The following is a 24,916-nucleotide window of genomic DNA, read 5'->3' as shown; positions in this document are numbered from 1 at the left end:
GATCAGAACTTGTTCAACAATTCCGTGACAGCAGAGCTGAGAGTGACAAAAGCGAAGACTCCATTTATCCATTCCGAACCGAGGACATGGTTTTCAATACATTTTGCACATCAAAGACGATACTATTATACACGTTAAAAACTTTTACAATGCGGTCAAGGGCTCTTACCCAATATTTACAACCTTTTTAAAGTAAATAAATGCAGTTGGGCAATATGAAACTACTGAAAAACTATACATAACGGAACTGTGTGTTACTAATTCTTCCCGACATCGAACTAAAAAATGTGATCGAGAAGCCTAGCAGAGTAATCTATAAGTCTCAAATCAAAAGGCTGCCTCTGGTCAGTATTTCTCATATACATGTAAACGTTAGCCGTATCAAGTGTATGTTGACCCTGTAAAAGAAGGGAGCGCTGCGATTGACAATCTAGTCTGGCTTCGTGTACTCAAGCAACATATGAGGTGACCTGTAAATCTTCACCAGCGTCCAATATAGGATCTCTTCTACTCCAAGTTCTCCCTCTGCTCTAGCAGCATATATATCCTCACAGATGGCGATCAACCTGCAAAACCCATATGTCAAATGAAATATTGCGACTATACTTGCAGGAGGACGTCTTCAAGGCCGCTTTGGAGAAAGCCAAAATCCCCCATATGATTAGTCACAAAAGCTTTTTTGCAAGCATTTGCAACAAGAGGTTGTGTAAACCAAAATCCTATAGTAATAAATAAGAACACATTCCAACCAATTCCCAAAAAATATAATGCGATGATTCAATTAAAAAAAAACTCTAATTAAGTCCAAGATTCCCCGAGTAAGAACCCTTGGACCATCATTTATTCCACTAATAGGTAGAATGATTAAAAACTCAAAGAAATTCTTGTCTTTTTGTCAAAATCTGAGATGCAACTCCTTTCTGCTATGTTGCCAGTGCTTCTGCACTGAGATGCAAACTACTCCTTTACAGGACAAGGTGAGTTTCTGCTCATACCCTTTCAAAATGACAATACCATAATTTGCTTCGTGGGCTCTCTGTTACAAAAACATGAATTATTATGTTTGACAACCTTTAACCCAGACCAACTCTGTCCACTGTTTTTTCGTTGTGGCTACAGCGACATAACACTCTTCCCTACAAGTGTCAGGATTGCTACGGATTTCAGGAGGAGTATATCTCCAGGAAAGGACATTCATAAAACCTCCCTTTTAGAGTATAAGCATCAATACTCAAATTTGTACTATACTAAAACGTGACAATTAACAGTATGCTGTTATTAAATATATTTAGCTGCATTTGCATACTTAAATCATAATCAGTAGAGGGCAATGTACCTGTCGCAAGAAGGAAGATTCTCGTATGGGATCCTCATTCGCAAATCAGAGCACTGAAGTCTGATAAAGCGTCCAACTGCTAGCACAAATGTAATGTACAGACCCCAGATACTGAATTTGCTAAGCGTCTCGCCAAGGAAACCCTCTGACATGGTTTTGACATATCATAAACAAAGTCACATGAGAATGAGGTATAAAACTTAAAAACAAGAGAGGCAGCTTTTCCCTACTGCCTAAAGTGGTAAGCTATCCCTTGGTTCAAATAACACCCTACTAACTTCTATGGCATTTTAAAATCTCAGATCTGCGACTCCCCCTTTTTCCCAGCTACATCCACCCAAAACCTTTAGCCTTTAGTTGATTCAATATGACTGGTGGGATAGATATGACATAATACTTGTTAAATTTAGCCAATTTTCCAGAGTCAAAGAGTGGTTTTCTTTGACCGCTGAAAAAAAGCCCCTGCAAGGAGAGAGGGGGAGGGACAGGGGTACAATAAGAGTACCATGGTATAGGAAAAGGGACAAGGTAATGTCTATAAACAAAATGTATCGGCACAATCACATCCAGAAGTGGACTGATAACATCTAAGGAAAACCAGAACTTCAAAGTGGTATCTAATAAATATTACTAAATACTTACGTGGGGTTTCTTCTGATACAATGATGGCCATTGGCCCTTTTAACCCTCCACAGCCACTAACATCCAATGAATTGATATCATGAAAGGACCACCATTCCAAATTCCCATTATTAAGGACAAGGTCAGCACTGACATCGTTAGCCTGTCAAATATTGGCGAACATCTTATTTCTCCATGGTAAAATAGTCAACGGACATGTATTTATCAAGTTCACCAGTAACTCTAAATAGAGTATGTTCAACTAAGTAACATTTTTTCCACCAGAAATTGAATCTCTCACTTTTTCGGTCAGCCAAACAATTTTTACATCAGTATCTTGTACTCATATGTAATATTTTGAAGTAAAAGATTCCACATCATGGTCCTTGTGTTGAAAACTGTAATTCTTTCCAGAATAGATATAAAAATTTAAAAGAACAAGCATATTTTCGTAATGCTACACCCACTGGATTAAAATATAAACATGCAAGGGTCAGTCTGAACAGTACACTAACGAGAAGAAATGTAGAAGCACAACATTACATTGTAGAGAAGGGTAAGTGTTGGTTGGTGGCTGATGATGGAAGAACATTAGGAAAAAGCATACCTCCTGTTCAAAAGGCCTAACATCACCCGAACCAGTAACGCGAAAATATCTTGGATAGACGTTTCGCACCCGAAAACTACTACTAGTGCCATTAAACACTGCCTCAACCTCTGATGGTTTTGGGCAATCCATTGGATCAACTGTTCTTTCATATTTAACAACTTCCTTGCCCTTTGGTCTGTCTCTGGTAAGAATCCAAGAAAACTTGATATTCATCTCTTCATTGAGAGACCGAAGGAACCTTCTCTGCACCAGATGAGGGACAAGCCACAGAGTACTCGCATCAGATTGACAGCAAACCAGTTGGATGTCACGCACATTGTATGTATCCAAATAACCTTGAGGATCAAGATCAATGACTGTGTTCAGCTGATCCCACGAAATTTTTTCACAAAGAGTTGTCTGGTACAACGTCAACCTTCCACCACCTGTCTTGATATCCAGCTGAACAGTTGCATCATTTATGGGATTCGCAATGTTTGTTGGATTACCACTGCTATACATCTGCATTTATAGTCTACTTAGTGGATCCATCACTGAAATAAAGCAAAGTACGCTATTCACATTTGAGTGCAGCGATTCCAGTTTCAAATCAATGTAGACAAATAACTACACTGCAGTTCCAATTTGACTTTATCTGTACTTAGAGAGCAAAAGACTATGTTCAGTTACAAATAGTGAGCCAGTCGACATGCAGGCAGATGATTATTTACCTAGCTAGAAGCAGATGGAACTAGAGCTGTTAAACGAACCGAGCTGTTCGGTAGCTCGGTTCGTTTCAACTCGTTTGTCTTTGTGAAAGGCTCGTTCGAAACTGTAAACAGGTATCTTGGGAGGAAAACATCTAGTCACAGTATTATGAGTGACCAACTAATATTTATAGGAGTACAAACCTAACGGACTATTTACAAGAATACCCTTACTAATATATTATCTACAAGAATACTAATATTCTCCTAACACTCCCCCTCAAGTTGGAGCATATATATCATAAGCACCCAACTTGTTACAAAGGTATTTCACCCTAGAGCCCCCTAAACTCTTGGTAAACAAATCAGCCAATTGATCTGCAGACGGTACATGAGATGTCTTGATGACTCCATCAAGTAATTTCTCTCGAATGAAATGACAATCAACTTCAATATGTTTTGTCCTTTCATGAAACACTGGATTAGACGCAATATGGACAGCCGCCTGATTATCACACACTAAATTCATAGGTTGTTTATACTCAAACCCAATTTCAACTAACATGCTTTTCAACCAAACCAACTCACACACAGTGTGAGCCATAGCACGGTATTCAGATTCTGCACTTGATCTGGAGACAACTGTTTGCTTCTTACTCTTCCACGACACTAAATTACCACCAACAAACACACAATATCCTGTGGTCGATCTTCGATCTAAGGCAGAACCGGCCCAATCTGCATCACTATATCCTTCAATATCAGTGTGTCCATGATTTTGATACAGCAACCCTTTTCCAGGAGCACCCTTAAGATACCTGAGAATCCGTATAACAGCATCCCAATGACTAGTACGAGGGGTATCAAGAAATTGACTAACAACACTCACTGCAAACGAAATGTCAGGTCTCGTTACAGTGAGATAATTTAACTTACCCACAAGTTTTCGATATTGCTTAGGATCATCAAGTAATGCTCCTTGATCTCTTGCTAATTTCACATTGGGATCCATAGGAGTATCCACAGGTCGGCAACCTAACATCCCAACTTCACTCAACATATCGAGTACATATTTCCTTTGACATAAATAAATCCCATATTTAGACCGAGCTACCTCAATACTCAGAAAATACTGTAAATGATCTAAATCCTTTGTCTGAAAGTTTGCCTGCAGATTGGATTTAAGTTTCTGGATCCCCACAACATCATCACCTGTAATCACAATATCATCCACATAAACAACTAATAAAATTTTACCAGCATTAGAATGCCCATAAAATACAGAGTGATCTACTCCACATCTCGTCAGACCGAACTCCATGACCACACTACTAAACCGGCCAAACCAAGCCCTTGGAGACTGTTTCAATCCATATAAGGATTTTTTCAAACAACAAACCAACTGCGAATTCTCCCCCTGAACAACAAATCCAGGAGGTTGTTCCATATATACCTCTTCTTCCAAATCTCCATGCAGAAAATGCATTTTTCACATCCAACTAATGCAATGGCCAATTGTAAGTTGCTGCCAAAGAGATAAGAAGGCGAACCGAGGTAATCTTTGCAACAGGAGAAAATGTTTCTACGTAGTCAACTCCATACACCTGAGTAAATCCTCGAGCTACCAGACGAGCCTTCAATCTATCAATAGAACCATTAGGCTGCACCTTTATAGTGTACACCCATTTACAACCAACAACAGGCTTACCTGAAGGACGAGGGACAAGATCCCAAGTACCATTTTTCTCCAAAGCAAGCATCTCTTCCTGCATAGCTAACCTCCAGCCAGGATCATTGAGAGCATGGGTAATAGACTTAGGAATGGATATCGAATCAAGAGATGCAACAAAAGAAGAATATGACAGAGAGAGACGAGAATAAGAGACAAAATTAGAAATAGGATGAGAAGTACAATGTCTCTTACCTTTACGTAAAGCAATAGGAAAATCTGACTCACAAGAGGGCGTCATACCTGGATCTGAAGAATGAGAGTTAATTGGTGGAGTGCGTAGCATATCAGGAGCTTTCTCAACCATGGAACGACGAGAATAAACTTGAAGATTAGGACAAGATAATCGAGTGGTGGAATCTGGTGAACCCGATAACTCAGGTAATAAAGATGAAGGGATTGGTAAAACAGGAGGAGAAAAAGAGGAACACTGGTCTAACTCACAAGACATACCTTGCTTCATAAAATAAGGAGTGGATTCAAAGAAAGTAACATCAGCACAAGTGAAAAAACGATTTAAAACTGGACTGTAACATCTATACCCCTTTTGCGCTCGTGCGTATCCTAAGAAAATACACTTAATGGCACGAGAATCTAATTTATCCACCCCGGGAGCAAGCTGATGAACAAAACACACACAACCAAAAATACGAGGAGGTAATTTAAATATAAGGTCCTGAGGAAAAAGAATGGAGTGAGGTAGTTGGCCTCCAAGAATATCAGATGGCATGCGATTAATTAAATAACATGCAGTTAAAACTGCATCACTCCAAAATTGTTTGGGTACATTCATGTGCAACAAAAGTATCCGAGCAACTTCGATTAAATGTCCAATTTTTCTTTCAGCAACTCCATTCTGTTGTGGAGTGTGAGGACAAGAGGACTGATGAAGAATACCGGACTTAGTCATAAAGGTATCAAAAGGAGTGAAAAAATATTCTTTCGCATTATCACTGCAAAGTATATGTACAGGCACACCAAATTGAGTCTTTATTTCTGTAACAAATGCACAAAAAATGGAATATAGTTCTGAACGATCTTTCATTAAATAAAGCCATGTAACTCTGGAAAAATCATCAACAAAGATTACAAAATATTTAAAACCTAACTTTGAAGTTACTCGACTAGGACCCCAAACATCAGAATGAACTAACAAAAAGGGTTCCGAAACCCGTTTATTGACCCTAGGGACAAAAGAAACACGATGATGCTTTCCTAATTGACAAGACTCACATTCTAATGAAGACAACTGACTCAAGGTAGGGACCAACTTCTTCAAATTTTGTAGAGACGGATGACCCAAACGACAGTGAATTTCAAGAGGAGAAACAGTAGATGGAACATATCATTTCCTTTTATATAGTCAAAATCCAAGTAGCTACTCCATTGAGGTGCTTCCCAAAAATTTAGCAGTCTAACAAATTACTACAGTTTGATAAATTTTTGCTTACGGAATAATAGTAGGATCAAGAGCTAAATTAACCATAATGTGCTGCATTTTCTATTGGGAAGAAACCAAAAAAATCACAAGGAATATGGAAAAAATCTACTGAATTCATGACCTATCAAAAGCATTGAATCCACCAACTCCCATATTAAAAATGAACAACAGCATCACATGGACAAATCTAGTCTCATCAACAGAAAAATAGAAAAAGCTTGATTAAATTGTTGATCAGCAGCTCTAGGGCCGCTAGATAATCACCTAGGTCAGCAGATAATGCAAGTTCAAAGTCCTCTGATAGGCTAGATTTTAAAGGATAGTTCTTGTTGAGGCATCCATGTAAACAAGTTTGAGCAAATTCATTGCTGAAGAACTTACCATGCAGACCAAACTATGAAAATGAGTTCATAATGGTATGTAGAAATTATCAGGTATAATGAATTTTATAAAAATCTAAACTAAATTCAGCTCATTAAAGTGGTAAAAGAAACCCAATCCTAGAAGACTACATTATGACACTTTCTCAGTATGTTATATAATGTATTTCACTGACTAGAAAACTTGATTGCTATCAATCAAGGAGATATGACGTAATCCAAACATAAATATCTCAAAATTTTACCCCCTAAAACACATAATTGGTAGTGTAACTTTATTGAGACTTGCACCTGGAGTGTAAGTTGACCTTGATCATGTTTGTCAGACATTACATTGTTTAAAGGTTTCCATGTATAAACAAGAAATCATAACCACGGGATCTGCTACATGTCATGGAACTACCACCTTTCCAATTGGAGTAGTTTTCAGATGAGAGCAATCCAAAACCCATGATGACCAATTTAGAAATAGCCAAGTACCAAATGGCATTTAAGCCCACAACATAGTGAGATAGGGAGAGCATTTCTTTAATTCCAAATTACAGTACTTTCTTCAAAGGTTTTGGATAAAATGGAAAAATAAAATAAATCCATTCACAATTTTCACAACTTTTTGGGCAAGCTTCTACAGGATTTATCATAACATCCGGCTGCAGAAGAACCTCATCTCAAATATCATATTGCTTGGTGTATTGGAGCTTATGATTTGGAAAATATTTGTCAAACCCTGCAACATAATATCTGCACTCTTTTCATTAAAATGCCAATCCAGCTCCAATGGTTTTAATACTAAGAATAGTTTAACATTTTAGCTAACCATCAGAGTGGAGACCTGTCCAGGTAAGACAGCACACAAGATAGACCACATACAGGCTTAATCCTTTACCCACACAACCTAGTAAATTTTGCGTTACCAAAGTTATCTCACACAGCCTAGTAAATTTTGACTAACTGAAGTTATCTCCTCCAAGAACGATGGTGGAATACTCAAAAAAACCCAAAAATGATGAGTGATTAAAGATATTGTTAAGCTAACTTGGATTGATTTTACAACTGCACATTTTCCCCATCCACATTTGAACATTTAAAAAGACAGTATCATTACTTACCAGCATGGTCACTATTACACACTAAGTGCAGATAGAATGGAATTACTTACCAGCATAGGAGCCCAAATTACACAAATTAAAATGAAGAATAAGCATATCCCATTGCAAAACTTGGTCCATTTGGTCTGCTTCTCCCCTTGCTTGTGTCTAGCCCTATTAAGAACAGCATCACATTTGACGAGGTACAAGCTTGCATTAATGTCCTCCAACTACAAAAAGAAATATACAAACTTCAGTTCTCCAAAACAATTCCTTCAACTTCTTGACATCTCTGTATATTACCAGATCAAGAAAACTAATTAACCAATCTGAAAGAGCTATCCTAGAGACAACCAGGTCAAAGCCATTGATTCCACAATAGAAATAACAGCTCCAAGCAGTAACACAACAAAAGGCTGCCTGAAGAATTCCAAGCATCCATTGGAAATGCAATAATAACCAGCTTAGTCCAACAAACCATACCAATCATTCAGGATGATTGGTATATTAGGTCCTTAATTTATTATGTCACCTTAGAATAATTAGGCTGTACAACCAACTTCAATTTCGCTTTCGTGCAGATGCCAGAGGAACAAATCAAAGTACAAAAATGTGGTTAGAACAAAGAATGTAGACTAAACTGAAATTCATAACCAATTTTGACTTATAAAGACCATTTTTCTTAAAGATTGAAAAGCTCCATTGCAAGGTTTTGACATCTGTGTTGTGTTGTAAAGTCCACTCATTTGGATGATGCAAAGAGATTGTGTTTTAGCTTTGACAAAGATGCTGGACAACCTACCCACAAAAAGTTTTGTGCCACATATATGTATTCAGTAACTCCATTCAATGGCTTAATTTGGTCCATTTTGCCTTTTATAGAACTTGAATTTTTTATGAACCTGGCAGGGCCATTCACAAACTTCAAGCACATATGAGGCCAGACAACGATGATCATGCTCACAAGATGCACTTATTGAAAGTCTTTTTGCACCTTACCAAGGTATAGCAGAAAACAAAACATTGGATAACCTCACCTTCAGCCAATCATACATTGTCAATGCTGTTGTAGTGCACGACCAATCAAGAACACATCGTAGTTCATATAGAAAAGGCAGGGCACGGTAAAGCCGATAACCTAGATAATTCACTCGGGAAACTTTGCTGGTGAGGAACTGCCGGTACAGGATGCTCTTATGTGGTACCCCATATCGGATTTGCATAGCTTGTAGTGACAGAGAAATTGCTTTAGTCAGATATATTGCACGAAGAGCTAAACCTGCAGTGTTTTGCTGGGAGGTATCCATGTGCCAGGCATACTGTGTGACCGCACAGGTAAAAAGGATAAGATTGAACAGATAGAATATAACTTTTCCTGTGGCAAAAGAACAGAGGTAGATAACACGATCAACTACGATCAAGAAGAAGATAGCCTGCATAAACATGGGAATAAAATTTATTACAAGTTAGATAATCTTAAAGGAATGCAGCTATAAAACACATAATATTATCCACTGCTATAACAATCAAAAAGCATTGCTCAACCAAAATAAGAAATATTCAAATGAAGTATCAAGATTGCTAACTAGGCCAAAGCATCTGCTTGCTACTGCAAATAGGCCAGGTTGATTAAGTAAATTATTTCATCCTAGCTCTTCATATTTTCTTTTAGCTACAAGATTTCAACATTATTTTTAGGAAATCAAAAGGCAAAGAAAAAAAAGGTAATATATACATACCATTAGAATAAATACGAACTCTTTGGGAAATTGGTCCTCAAGCTGATAAACCTCGAGAAACTCAGTTTTGTTTTTTATGACAGATTGATAAAAAATAGCAACCAAAAAGAAAACAGACAAGTCTGCACCAAATATGTAGGCATAGAGATCAACTTCTCTTTTACCACCTCCAATAGCAGAGATTATATGGTAAGGAAATCCAATTCCCTCTGTAAAACCAGCATTATGTGCTTCAAGGATCTCTTTTGCTACATCAGCCGCTGGTGTTAGGGACTCGTACTGTTCTTTGGCATTACATTCCTCACTACGTGAGGCATAAACCACCTCAAAAACAGCTAAGGCAACATTTGGGTTTTCTGTACTCTTTTCAATACTTTGAATTTGAACCCTACTAGCACAAGAACAATGATTTTCATTTTTGCATCTCTCATCATGAACAAGCTGTAGCAGACGATTAATTCCAGATTCTATCCTCTCTGGTTGAATTCCATCTTCTGGCCACAAATGAACATCCATAGACAACTGGACAAAGTATGGAGGAGATTCTGCTTCCTGTGTCAGTGATTTCCAATATGTACTGCAGCTGCTAATCACCATTTTGACCATTTTTTCCACTAGCTGGACCAGCTCCTTTGCTGTCCCACTCAAAGTAGAAACCTGCAGAACCTCCTTGCGGTGCAACAATCTCCCCTTACTAAACCCTGGCGAAAACCATTCACCGTCTTTGGCAGTTATAGAGCTCTGAACAAGAGTAAATAGATACACTAGAAAAAGAGGCAATGTACTTATCACAAATGATGACTTTATCCTCTTTGTTGGAAACCCAAGTTCTTGAAGAAGGCTTGACTGGATGCTGAAACCACAATGTTGGATCACAATTTGATACAGGTACTGAATCAATATATAAATTTCAGTGTAGATTAGCATGATAACCCAAAAAGTGTAACTTGGCCCTGTGTTGACACAAAGAGCATACAAGAATAGAGCTGCCAAATAAACCATCGAAAGCAAACTAAAGTTCCACAGAAATACCAGTACAAAGCAAATGTAACAAACAACATCATTATTCGACCGCATCTGAGACCAAATATGGCCAAAGATCCTTCCAATCTGCAAACTTGCAGTATCAGATGCTCTACTTCTGTCAGATTGCACAGAAGAGGCACGATCCAAGCATGCGTACCTCACATTTTGGCTCTCACTCTCCTGAAAGACCCCATCCTCAGCAGCTGTGTGCTCATTTGTATCTGAATCTTCAGGTGCAATATTAAGAAAGCTCACAATATTGTTAACTGCTTGGTTTCCTATTGATTGCACTTGAGAAACACCATCACCAATCAACTGTACAGCAGAGACTAAAGGGTTTTCACTTGCTTGGCCTCTGCCTTTCCTTTCTCTGTCAGACTCCAGAAATGAACCTTCACTTGTACATTCCTCAAGCTCAGTGATCTCTCCAAGAGGAGATTCTATTGGTTGCTTTGCAAATTCCATTGTAAAAGGACTCTCTCCTCTTACATTACTTGGAGAACCATACAGATCGAATGCAAAACCTGAATCAGGATGAGTATTAATATCCTGCTTTTCAAGAATTCCACTGTTCATATTTGTATTTACTGTGGCATTCTTCCTCTTTCTAAGCCCTTCACTTGCAGGAGAAGAGTCATCACACGCAGATGTAGAGTTCATATTATGAAGCTGGATTTGTAAATTAAGCATCTCGGACTTCATCTTCTCTACTTGGAAGTTGCGCTGGCGCTTTTTCTCTTCAGATTCACGAATGTGAAGAAACTGTTCAGTTTTCCATGCAGCTTTCTTCTCTTGCTCATGTACAATAGCCCCAATTTGCTCCGCTTCAAGATACCGAAATACATAATCAAACTCAGGGGAGGAAAACATGTATGACTGTAGTGATACCAGAACAAAAATGACTATCTCAACTAAAGCAGATCTGGAGGTTATCCGGAACCCATAGTCATATTTGTAGAATCCAATCACCTCATATATGTAATCAATAGTTTCACACTTTCCCCCACTAAAATCACCCACAAAAGGAGATTGATATGCAAGAGAAAGAACAATAACTCCAAAATTGTATATGCGCAGATACTTAAAGATGCTGTTTTTCTTTTTTAATATCGTAAGCCTCATCCGAAAGAAAATCAAAGCAAAAGCAAGATATCCTAGGTGCAGAATATCATATTCAAGGGTTCCTGTAATCAGAACCAAAGCAAGCACAAGATCTAACAGATGACAATAGCAATAAAGCCGCAAATAGTCAAGGAAAGTCCACATGCTTTTGGTTTCAAATGACAGATCTCTCCAAACAAAAGCGTTTTTCCTTTGAGAAACCATCTGGCGATATGTAAATGATCCAGAGAAACTTGAAGCACAATCTGCACGGAGCTTAAAACATGCAAGCAGGAAGACGACAAAGCAGCTAATCAGCATTCGGGGATCATCAACAATAAGCCCTGCAACAAAATAAGCAGTTAAATATAAGTCTTGGTTGAATTAGATACATCAGAAAATCAGTACTTGACAGGAAATGGAAAATTCAGCACGTGGTTAGGTATTGTCTCAGAAGTGCACTATGTTCATTTATCTACTAGGCCACCTCGAAAATTAAATGTAACTGAAAAAATAGGAACTTTTGTATACAGGAAATTTGATAAAGAAAAAATGATTAGCAGAAGAATAAGGCCAGGGGGGGCCTCCACAAAGAAAAAAGGATGTCTCAGCCTAAACTCAACTGGAAGAAAGATAAAAAATGAGAGGAAGGAAAAAAAATCTTTTCAAACTATATTCCCAACTAATGCAAGTGAAGCCTGAGATGTAGCTATTACCATGCTAAAATACCTCATACCACCAAGCCCGTATTGACCAGCCCCAAAATGTGCACACATGTCTGTGTGGGTGTCTGCATGTGTGTCTCTGTGAGAGACAAAGAGAGTGTGTGTGAGTGAGTGCAAGACCACCCTTTCAGAAACTACGTGCTAGATCAAGTTTTTGAAATTCTATAATTGAGCAGTCAAATACTTAGCAAATAGGGAAAAAAGAACATGGGCAGTGGATAATACATCTAATCTGAGAAGTTCAACATGAATTACAGATTCATACCCAACCAACAGCTCCTGCAATGAGCAAAATATAAGTTTGAGATTTTCCAGCAATCATGGCAATGCACATTAGTGTCACTTGAAACATGTGGATCCAACGGCATGAGGTGCTTCCACATGGCAAAGTATTCAAACACAAGGATAAGAGAAAACAAGAAGACGAACATTGGCCATAGTTTCCGAAGTATATGCCGCTCTAAAAGAGCACAAGCTGCAAGTGATACAATATAGAGCAAAGAAATTGCATTCAGAAGAGCAAAACTGGCCAATAGTAGAGCAATCATGTTGATCTCAAGGCCAAAAAGGTTAAACATGTTCTCTATCCAAAACTTCAAATATATCTTCAAGGTAGTCTTTTGGATTTCAAACCTCTCCCTTCTCAAGGCAAGAATCCTCTTCTTGTTCCACTTATGACTCTCCTTCACACTCCCCCATATATGCCCAAATGAGTATTTTCTAGTATTGTGATCCTTATATCCTACTCCAGCCGTGGACACATCATGAGATGATTGGTAAAGACCAGGGCTGAATGTAGGCAATGAACTACTCGTGACTCCTATCTTTCTTGAAGATCGTTCATTGAAACTTGATGATGCGTCATTTTCACCATTGGGCACTGAAACAACAGGTAGGACGTCTTCTGCAGAGACAAAAAGTGGGCAAGGCTCCTCCGAATTAACTACATCTACAAGAAAAGTGGGCATCCTCTCCAACCAATGGAAGACATTATACTGAAGGGTACATGCAGCAATCACAAGAACTTTTGCCCTCAAGCCAGCTTCTATACCCCAGAAATTTGGTTTGTATACCTGAAACCCCAGGAGGAGGGATAGATCATAGTGCCTTTGTCCAGGAAACATTTCAGCATATTCACCCCACATCTGAAACAGATACTCAGATGTCACTAGAACACCCGTATAGATCAAGAATGATTTGGATGGAATTCGGGAAGCTTTAGATAAAGTTGAACAAAAGACAACACCAAGAAGGTACAAAACACCAAATGCGCTTATTGGAGATAATGAAGCATAAAACAATGCAATCAACAGGATCTTATGACTGTGCCAGATTAGGCAGCGTCTGATGAACCCCAAAATCCCAAATTGAGAAAAATCTGATTCCTCTGATCTAACACTTTTGCTCTGTCTCCTCTCATAGCTATAAAGTTGCATTACGACTACAATTGCTAAAGACTCCCAAACATTTTCCAGTAATGAAGAACCGGGGTTATAGCCAAAATACAACTGAAGATTGAATTTTGCAGACATCCAAGCCTCAAAAGTGGGGAAAATGCTCAAACTATAGACGAAAATGAAGACTATGATTGCATACGCTTTTAGTGGAAACCAAAGACGTCGTTTTGTTCTTTCCACAAGTTGTCTTCCGATAATCCAGACAAGGAGAAGGAAAATGTACCCAAATGCCAAACAATTAGGCCTCACCAGGTAAACTGTTAGAAGAATGGTCAGAAACGCGATGTAGGTTCCAAATGATCTATACACAGACAAAAATTTCTTCCCTATCGCGCCAAGATACAGAGCAATTCTTTTCTCTGAAACAAGAGCAACAAAAATCAATCTGAAACAATAGCAAGCTAGTAATAAAGCAATAAAAAATGAAGAGAATGGAAACAGTATTCCTTTATTCTTAGTTAACCCGAAATGTAAAACTTAAATGCAACCCCATCTCCCAGTCGAAGAAACGAAGAAGTGACAGGGATGCCTCTATAAATAACTAATTCATGATCAGCCACTTAGGAAAAAAAATTGACAAAAAACAGCTTATCATGACATAGGCCCTGGTCTCGTTTACTCTAGATTTTGCTATTTTTGATTATCAAAAGTGATTATATAGAATAATCAGAATCAGAAAAAGCTACTCTTTGGTTGATTATGGATTTTAGCTATTAAAAAAAATCTATTATCTGAATGCAAAAGCAAGCGAAACATCACAAAAACTCATTATCCAAAATCAGAATCCATAATCAGCTAAAAAAATCCATCAAGGACAAACCCACAGATCCAGGAACCGATTTCAGCAACAAACTATATTACGCAATGACTACATATAAAATGTCGAGTAATGAAGCAAATTGCGGCAAGATTTACCATGGGAGGCATTGTCATGACTGTCCCTGGTGCTTGAGGTGGCATAGACTGACAGCAAAACTGATTTATTCAATCCAGCTCTCAAAATGCTAAATCCAACTGGAGGACTGGGTGTGTGCTGTACGATTGCAGAAAATGAAAACAACATTTCGAACCCATGATTATGAATTGCACAAAAGCATGCGAGCAGAGCTATTTCGAGGAAATCCCAAGAACTATCACTTTCAAGGAGACCTACAGAATTTTGCCAAAGAACATTAAGTAAAAATCATATATGGCCAAGAAATTTAAAAGCAGTGAGAGAGAGAGAGAGAGATATGATTTTCTATCTGTCACTTTAACTACCCTCTGGCAGGGGCACACCCTTATTCCACACCTCCCAAAACATAAGTTTCCATGATGCAGATAACCGTACCTAACTGAGAAAGGATTCCCATGCTTAAGGAGCCTTTCTTCTCCAGAGTTTTTGAGACCAAATTAAGCTGAAGAATGTACAGTATGGCAAAATTAGCCTCACAAAGAAGAATCAGAGATTGGCGCGTTCTTTTACTGATTTCATGGCTCAAAAGATACATGAAGAAGAATATCACTGCAAAAGATGACAGGATTTGAGACAAATTTAAAAAACTGTACAGAATCAGATTGGACAAATGCTCCTAATCCAATCCCTCCTATAACTCAATTAACCACACAGAATGAACTGCCCTAGCCAATTGCAGATATCATTAGTGTAGAAGAATGACAGTATCTGTGCTGACATACCATACACGGCATGGATGAAACCAGGTTTCATTGCTATAAGGAATATCAGCACCAGTACGATGGCACGAGAACATTTGCGCAATCCCCAAGCTATTGTAGCCACAATAAGGACTTTGGTTTCTTCATTCACTGCATTCATAGAAGACAATTGCGTATTAGAAAGCAGCACCAACATTAGAAACTCAAAGGTCAAAAGTTACTAGTACATTGTCTATGATGAGAGAGGGAAAACTATTCTTGTCTATGCAATAGCAAGATGCACCTAAAAAGATAATTTGAAAACAAATTAATGATAAATAGAAAAATACAGCAAAAAGGGGGCAAAGGAAGCAACATTGACTTACTATAGCTATAAATATAAGCAGCTAAGTATCAGCATTAAGAGTGGATTCAAAACAATTTGCCACCCAGTCCAACTAACTGGTGGTAAAGTTGATTAGAAATATTTACCGAAACGAAGAAAAAAGGATAAATATGTAACAAAACTTGAGTTGGTTATCCAATAAGCAGCACAATAAGAAGCACAACAGCTAATAAAGACATGCCTTACAGTCAACAACCAGAAGGCTCACTCAAATCAATAAAATGCTTGAAAAACAAAAGAGTCGAACAAAAAATAGGAACATAACTAATAACAAGAATTGGAATTGTTTGTACAAAATCGTTTTGAAGCTATATATCTTAACAGGAAGAGAACACTTTAAAACACCTAAAACACAGCAAGGACAGAATTTCTGTATTTTTTATCAAGAAGGAAGAACCATCATGAAATTTGGCATCACTGTATAGCATCTAATGACCTTCCTCTTTGTAGTAGTCCTTTGATGACTGCCCCTCCTCATCTGATGTGCAGAGAAAAACAGTATTGTTAACTAGGTTACCAAGAGCAACAAGAATTCCAAGACAAAATTGAGCAAGTAGGAAGAAGCCAGGAATGGGATAATGCCACAGCCCAACCATCTCCCAGATTTCCATGTCCTGATGCAAAGAGAATAAGGTTTTCAATTATCATAAAAACAATGAAGTTGAAGAAAAAAAATACAATTTGGCCACACGGGTTTAACCTTTCCAAGTTTCCAATTCATGAAAGCAAATGCCACATTGAAGACATATGTGCTGACCGCCCACAAGAGAATAAAGACAAGAAGCAACCCATTTAATCGGTGCAGACGGAACAAGGAAGGGAAAACATATAAAATGTACCCAACATATGCAAGCAATCCAAATGCACATATACTCGCGAAGTGGAAGCTCCAAAATGTAAGTGCAAACAAGGAGACCTGTCAAATTGACCACTGGAAGTTTAAAACATAAGAATTGATAATGATAATACAATGACAAGATTATTAATAACCAACAAAAGTTAGTTTTAACCAACCAATCTCAAGAAATGTAGAAACATAATTAGAAAATACTAAATTAAAACAACAGCAATGATGACTCTGACTTGTTACTCTAAGCCAAAGTTTTCACACAATAGGCTGGAAATTTAATTTTTCTACAACTATAAGTTTCTTCCAACAAAGTTGTGATATTAACCAGTGCATCAGCAGTTGCATGAAAGTACTCGTCCACCAACCAGGCTCTGCAGATAATTTCTGCTTAAAAAGGCTCTTTCAACATTCAAAAGGGTAAATAAATGGCATTTCTTTTGAATGAATGGCATTAATCAGATAAAATAGCAAAGGTTTGCAGAAATTGGGTTCATGAGCTCGTGTTATTGGTCATCACGTGAAATGAATAAAATGAACACCTTGGCATATTTAATCAGTCCTAACTCCAAGCAAGATATCTGAAGTGGAAGAAAAAGAAATTTTGAACCAGAAGATGAAGTAGAAAACATATTTTTCTCCCCAACACGAAAACTCGAGCAGATGTAAGCAAGCAATGAAAAGTTAAAGCAATGTATCCACTTATCTAAGTTTGTTAAGAAGCATGTTTAAGAGCATAAATCAAGTAGCAGTATCCAAATCCAGGAATAAACTGCAAAAGAATTGGTGATGCATGCATCCAATTAGTAACACCAATGTGATTAACAATTAAATGGATGAACAGAAAAAGCATGCACATAAGCCTTGTAATTCCACTGCAAACAGAACAAACATAATAATGCAGCCAGTCTTACAAGCCAATTCTAGTAAATCTTGCATCAGATACTCCTCATCTCCTCTTCTTTCTCCTAATTTCCTTGTAAAGACACTTGTCCTGAACTTCAATCAAGTTTCAATGACAAGTTGTAGTTATTGTGTTCAGGATTGAAAGTGAATTTCTAATCAAGGACTAAGCAAACCTGATTCCACAAAAATCTCAGTATCGGGTGAATAGTTCAAAAAGGGATAAAGGTGACTCGCAAAAATCCCCTAATTTTCAGCCAAATGCTTTAGTAAAAGGACCAACTAGTTACTCGGGAAACTGAAATCAAGACAAAAAACAGGTTTCTGAATCGTAAATGGAATGTCAAAAGAAGATGGGCTTCATATATTTAGAGAAAGCCTCGTCTTTGGGCAGTAGTTTAATCCAAAAGCTAACTTGAAGTCATCTTCCTTTGGGTCTTGGATTTTGACGTCTCAACGCACCTCATGCTTTTGTAAATTGTAGACAAGCATAATTAGATAAGGAGCTTCTTAAGTGAGCAAATGGAACAAAATCTGGAAAGAAACAACAATTTATACAAATTAATGATACTTACCGGAAAACCATACGTGAAAAAGTTGATAGTGAAAAACCGGAAAACTGTTCTCCTTAAAAATACATTTGCATGCCTTACACCAGATCTGTTTGTAGCAATACTAGTTCAGCAAAACATGGAAGATGAAAATGGAACAAAGAAACCAAAGAAAAAAAAGGAAGAATACAGTATGTTTTGGAGAGGCAGGTTAGGGGGGAGGGAAGAATTAATAACTAAGAAACAACAATCTTCCTTAGAAGTCCCCTAGTGTCAAAAGATTGTCATGAGAATGGAAGATCATAAGAAAACCAAGGATTAAAAAAAAAATTCTGGGCAGAACTAGAAACAGGAAGTACAATAAGAAGACAAATAAAACCAAGGAAACTACTTGATTGCTTCTAAAAGTTTTCTTTTAATGCAGATTGAATCATGTAAAATTTAGCTATCCATTTCATAGAACTTTAATACCTAGATTTTTTTGTGCATTCCAACCTCTTGACAGCACTATGAAGGGGTATTACTTTCTCAAGGGGATTGTGTCAATCAAGACTGTTGATTAGATTTACAATATTCCTTTCAACCCAAATAAGTTAGAGTCAAGAGCAAATTAATTTCTATTTTTCATTCTTGATGTTAAATACCTTTGGTTCTTATCAACCAAAGTGCTTCCTTATATCCTGGATGAATTTGTTGTAGTGAGATGTAAGAGAGTGAGTAGAGAAGAAAATAAGCAGAGGTAGAAAGAAGCAGACATGGAAAGAAGTGAATAAGAGAATGAAGAGGAGTAACAAGAACAAGGGATAGAATAAAAGAGACTGCTGCTGATTTCTACTCAGATGATAAAAGTAAATGTTCCATGGTAATTACCTCAATTCACGAATAAAAAATGGATGCCTTGAGGGCAGAAGTTGCTCGGTCAAGCTTCCCTCTCTTATGGACATAAGGAAATCCATTTCCTCCAAATCACACTTCACGCAGGAGAGCTGTATTACATTAAGCATCAAAGTGTTCATAAGATAAACTCGTATACATGTAACTACAAAATGGAGAGAGAGACAAATGAAACAATATAGGAGAAGTTCATTTTTTACAGCTGAATGTTCTGCCAATAAGAATTTTACTGATAATGAAGCGTGAAGAAGCATTTCAAAATTCAGTGACAAAAACTAAGTGAAATTTAGAGTCCAAAATCTTTATCTAAAACATACACATATATACTCAGCTAGATCCTAATTCTCAAGGGATTAACAAGCATGAAGGAATTTAATTTCCATCCAAGAAGTAATTAAGCCAAAAAAAAGCCCTAGTGAAAAGCAGATCAGGAAGTAAAAGCAATATATTGTAATGCTAGATAAAGATACTCTTCCAAAAAGCTCAACATATTAGAATTCAAGGTAAAACTAGAACATCTACTGAATCCAAGAACATGCATAGAAATTGGCTCCAGAACACTAACACAAATATCCAGAAACAAGAAACAAAAACCATCTCCATCAAAATAGGAGAAAGGAGTCGCTACTCTTCCAGAGTTCCATCATGCCTCTCGCCAACTACAAATTCTCTACTCGCGAACCTTTATCTTCACACTAGGGTACTGGGAATTGTATTACTGTGTTTCAAATCTTTGTCTCTATTCAATTTTAAAGTCAAATTATCTATCTCATGCAACTTATTCTAACTCAACCTACAAGGTACCCCGTACTGTACAGTACAGTAGCAATGGTTCCCAATTTGTCATCTCATATAATCCTACAGTAAAATACCAGCAGACTTCCGTAGAAATTGAATGTTAGTCACGTGCCCGAAACTACCCTGTCCAGGACATCACTTCTTGCTAGGGCAACTTTAAAGGACTTGGAAACAAAACAACCTACAATGGACAAACTCATAAATCCTGCTGCTAATTTGATCGCAATGAGGCTATGTCAAAAGTTGGAACCATCAAACCCAAAAGAAGAAGTTTCAGACACCAAAAAGATCGTTGAATAAGGGAAGTTAAGCATAATGAAGAATATCAATTCCAGATAAGAGAGAGAACAACAGAGTCTCCTGTTTTCCTTAGTAATAACCCTCCAAAGCAGGGTTCCTTGTATTTCCAAATCACATTGAATCATTTTACTATCTCCTCTTCCTAGAAATAAACTTTAATCTATTGAAGAAACTGAAAGAAAAAAGTATGGTATAACAAATGGAACAACCTGCTATAAAAGTCCAAAATTCAACTAACTCTTCTGTGAGCCTCTTATTAGCTGCAGCAAAGATGACCATCAATTATCTTCATAGCAAAACCCCTTTTCTTCCAAACATAATATTAGATGAATAGCTGAGAAAGCTTTATTTTACCAACCAACATGATCCTAAGCATTTTTCACTTCAAGAAAGTAACAAAAGTAAAGGGAGAACAATGACTGATACTTGTGCCATACATAAAAGCTCAGACCACAATAGCAAATTAATAATGACTCCACAAAATGTCACTAGGAATTTAGAATCTTGATAAATTCATTTTTGAAACTATAGGAATAGCTGTATAGAACTCCGCCAACAATCCCAAACTATATTCTGAATGTATAAGGTGGTAAGAAGTGCATACCACATGGTAAAATGCCATCAAAGAAAGACTGGAAGAAATTTCTTGCAAATCAGATTTTGGAGAAAGTTTGTACAGACCAACGAAATTGGCTATCGCGTTGAAAATCTCTGGGAAGCCAACTGGGAGCTGATACACATACAACAAGCAAATGCTGAAGCCAGCATAAAGCCAAAGAAGCTTCCACCACCTTGAATATTAAATAATCCACCAAAAGTATTAGGAAACTGAATGAGAAGGTTTTGGGCATCAGAAATGTATTTCCATATATTTTGGCAAAATAAGAGGACGTATACTACAGAAAACAAAACAGAAGAAGAACTGCAATAAAAATATACCTGAAAAGCCCTAAAAAGTTGCTTGTTAAAGACCAATCCACAAGACCAACACAGCTACAGACAAAAAATGGTAAAGAAAGCCAAGAAGGATTACTAATTCCAACAACCAACTGAATGCCAGGCAGCAACAAGCAGGAAGCCACCCTAAGACGAGAACCTTCCATATAAAATCCCAGAAAGGGGAAGAAAATGTCATTTTGTCAGAAAGGAGCTCAAATCACAATCATCATATGAAGGCAAAAAAGCAAGAATAAAATTAGTCCGATAATGCTCAATATACTTGACCTAAAGACTAACCAAGCTACAGGATCTATGACAAACTTGAAACGAGGAAAAGCATGCAATGTAAAAGTCTTCACTATATAATTATTCACTTTTGACTAACAGGCTAACAGGTTGGGCTCTTGAAAGAAGTTGAGCAGGGCAAACATTTATAGCAGATAGATCATTTTCAACTTTGCTGATTCAGAAACAAGAAGTGTAAGAAGGCTTTTGCCACCGTGGTGTCTAGAGAGGGTAAGACATGAGTTCTTACAGTACGAACTAAAAGCTGTCAGTGAATGGACTTATGCATTCAAGTCACGATAGAGTAACAATACTTTTGCAGCAAGGGCAGCAGTAAGCTGATCTAAGAAGACAAAATCACAAAATATACCAATGCATCAGCGACGTATGACAACTTGGATCATCTGCTTATTCACTCTTTTTCTTGAACTTTGACATTTATTCTTTTTCCTCTTAGGGATTTGTCATCCTACTTTTATGCACTCTCTTCCTATTATTAGAAGATTTCTTTCTCAATCTCATGAGGAAGATAAAGAGAAAGAGCTCACATTTTTCATATTCATTATATTACTTTGTCATTCTAGTAGATGCCACTGTAAGTAGCCCGACTAAAAGTTGAAGTATATTTTCAAAACAACCTATTTTGTGCCATTCTTTTTAACAAACTATTTGAACATATAAACAAGCCTTAAAAAATCTTACCTCATGTTTTAACCATGGCCAGAAAGATTATGTAAATCTACTTATGAAACACTAGGTGCCACTGAAATGTTCCATTTATTCTTATTCATGCCCTGATACAAATGAATCACCTGTCTTCAGATATCAAAATAGTGACATGATTCATAACTCGTAACATGTTTAAGTATGACTTGTCGATTGCATGACTAATGAGAATAATAGATGAAGAAATAAAAGATTCAAACAAAACAGACATAGAGTGAATAATTACAAACCTATATGCTCAACCACTGAAGAAAAACAGGCCCAACAAGAATCTTGTAATCGGAAAAAGCCAAATCTGTTCCACTGGATCTCAGTTAGCGCAATGACAGCAACTAAGAGTTGTATAATCAGGAGATATACAACCAGTGGAGATCTCCAGGATTGAAGTCTGCAAAACCATGTCAATTCTTGTACTTTGAGAGAGGATGTATGATAAAATTGAAAAGCAGAGAAGAGAAATGAAGTCAAACAATGCAACACATGTAGCCTGTGCACAAGAAAATCAAATTCATATTACTTCATCAATCCAATGAGCTTCATCCACCAGGCATCTGCAACCGTCCATTCCGAACCCATAATTGCCGATATAACAAGAAAGGTCACTTGTGAAAATATCACAATAAGAGAAAATAAAAAAATGCACCATAGCAACGAATTTCTGCATCTGAAGCGAAATCCTAAAGAATGAAGGAAAAAGTTGTGTTAGAACAGTTGGGAGAAGACAATGCAACATAGAGTTTTATACATATACATATATATATTTCTATCTCTCTCCTATATAGATATTTATCTCCCCCCTCCGTCCCTCCCTCCCTCCCTCTTGGTCCTAGAGACTAATGTTTAACAAATCACTACAGAGAAGAGGTCCACACTGATAAGCCAAGAAAGGGATAAGCAACTACCTCTTTTTCGGGCCACAAATCGAATTACAAGAGAAGCCACCAAATTAATGAAAGAAATCAAACTCCAATTTAGTAGACCAGCTGCAAGGAAGCAGAGAAGTAAGTGCAGGGACAGAAAGTAAAATACTAATAAGTGCTTATAGAAAGATGTCGATATTGCTGATTGTGTAAGAAACAAAAGCATGACGAACAATGATAGTAGTACAATATAAGAAGCACCTACATTTACAAAGTTTCTATTCACAACCAACAAATATTTCATCCTACACGTCCAAAGAGTTACAGTAGAGACGGGAACACCAAATAAAGTTGAGTCTCACTACTTAGCACAAGAAAAAGAGGAGGCATGGTTACAAAAATTCAAGATATGACTTGTCAACTACACTAAACATGTTTCATAATGATTTCCATCATAAGGAAAGTGCTTCTGTCTATTCTCATGATAGACAAAACCCTGCAACAGAATATTTATCCACAATTCCGGCCACCCATTTCCAATCCCGGGGTCAAATACATGTTTACAATCGAGATCATATGCCCCCTTAAGATCCACAAAAATAATTACAACTCTAATAAATGCTAAAATATTTGCCCAAAGACATATTCAAACACCTGGATCATTTGTATCATCTTTGACGTGTAAAATTCGATCAACAAGAAACGCCTTTGTCGGGGAAGAATAATGGGAATACAAAATGACCCACGTACCTATCAAAAGCAGCAAAGGCAGCACAAAATCGCCAAGAAAACTTTCCATGATAAGCCCTTTCTTCAATTCAATCCCATTACAAATCAACGGGGCTAATCCAGGAACTGGTTTGAATCACCTTGATCCAACGCGAAAATCCCAGTTACTGAAACCCATTAGTTTTCGTTTAAAGAGCTCAAGATGGAAGGTTGGTACACAGAGACAAAATCAGAAAACCCCGACGAGTCCTTACTCGTTAAAGAGGGGCTTTCTTTCTGATAATTCTTACTCTCTTATTTGTTGTTGCATAGGCGTAGCTGTAAAATTCTACTACTTTGGAAAGGATGGGGAGTGAAATCACAAATGTATGATCTGAATGTAAAAAGTCTCAGTACAGTTCTACTAAATAATCTCAAACTAGATTGCTAAGTACCAGCGATACTCATCCGACAAATGGTGGGTGTGCTCTTATAGTCGTATGATTCCGATGACAAAGACGATGCGCCCAGTCGCATATTCGGGTAATTTCACGTTAACCCCTTACATTTTGTTTAAATATATCCGACTGCCTAATGGGTTTTGACAATCGACAGATTTACCTCATCTAACTTTATGTTGGGAAAATCGGATTCGGATTTTAACTCATGTTTTATAATCATATTTTTTATTCTTATTACTGATGATATTGCATGATTGGTTTGGAATTTGTTATAAGGCTTGCGTGTGAAAGGAAAAAAAAAAACTACCTTTTATTTGTGCGTTCTTTGCCAATTCAACTTTCGTAAATTCTCCACTGAAAGGGATAAAAAAGATCCCAGTGTATTAAGATCCCGTTCTTAGGCTAGGATATAAAAAGTCCACATGTGTTATTTAAAAAGATTAGAAAAAAATGTACAAATACATATTTTTCTTTAGAGTATACTTGACACATCGAATTGGCTCGAGTTTATATATTTTTATTTTTATATTATTAGTAGTCAAATTACATATATGTCTTTATTGTTTTTATTGTTAATTTGGCTAAAATGTTAATTTATCTATTTTAAAATATCATACAATATATAAAGGGGGAACTAGTAGGTCAACTCCAATGGTTACGAGAG

General features: G+C 37.2%; 1 protein-coding gene across 9 annotated transcripts; it reads right to left on the bottom strand.

The window, feature by feature from the left end:
* Positions 1-101: 101 nt before the first annotated feature.
* On the bottom strand, positions 102-24,368 carry LOC113716964 (piezo-type mechanosensitive ion channel homolog). 9 transcript variants are annotated; one of them, XM_072064666.1, is made up of 22 exons: positions 23,834-24,361; positions 23,126-23,206; positions 22,741-22,900; positions 22,454-22,611; positions 21,213-21,369; positions 20,878-21,064; positions 19,152-19,267; positions 18,306-18,390; positions 16,681-16,896; positions 16,417-16,594; positions 15,617-15,745; positions 15,270-15,443; positions 14,855-15,088; positions 14,189-14,298; positions 12,748-13,627; positions 9,631-12,101; positions 8,929-9,324; positions 7,963-8,121; positions 2,565-3,068; positions 1,979-2,120; positions 1,337-1,481; positions 102-566 (listed from the first exon to the last, which is right to left on the bottom strand). In XM_072064666.1, the coding sequence occupies exons 1-22, from the start codon at positions 23,880-23,882 to the stop codon at positions 431-433; spliced, it is 6,867 nt and encodes a 2,288-aa protein (XP_071920767.1). In that variant the 5' UTR covers positions 23,883-24,361; the 3' UTR covers positions 102-430. The 9 variants fall into 9 exon arrangements, with proteins under 9 accessions (XP_071920767.1, XP_027097376.2, XP_071920763.1 ...); XM_027241575.2 differs by having other exon boundaries at positions 12,748-14,298; XM_072064662.1 differs by lacking the exon at positions 2,565-3,068 and having other exon boundaries at positions 12,748-14,298; positions 23,834-24,364.
* Between the last annotated feature and the right edge of the window lie 548 nt (positions 24,369-24,916).

This window comes from Coffea arabica, chromosome 1e (assembly GCF_036785885.1).
Source record: "Coffea arabica cultivar ET-39 chromosome 1e, Coffea Arabica ET-39 HiFi, whole genome shotgun sequence".
Taxonomy (NCBI): Eukaryota; Viridiplantae; Streptophyta; class Magnoliopsida; order Gentianales; family Rubiaceae; genus Coffea; species Coffea arabica.
Note: the sequence above shows the minus strand (reverse complement) of the source record. Positions and strands in the feature narration are given on the sequence as shown.

Bases quoted from the DNA above. Each gene is read 5' to 3' on its own strand.
- LOC113716964 (XM_027241575.2), bottom strand. From the start codon at position 23,882: ATGGAAAGTTTTCTTGGCGATTTTGTGCTGCCTTTGCTGCTTTTGATA. The intron at 9,325-9,630 runs GTATGTATATAT...ATGTTTATGCAG, and splicing joins AGTTCGTATTTATTCTAATG to GCTATCTTCTTCTTGATCGT. The intron at 567-1,336 runs GTACATTGCCCT...TGGGTTTTGCAG, and splicing joins AATCTTCCTTCTTGCGACAG to GTTGATCGCCATCTGTGAGG.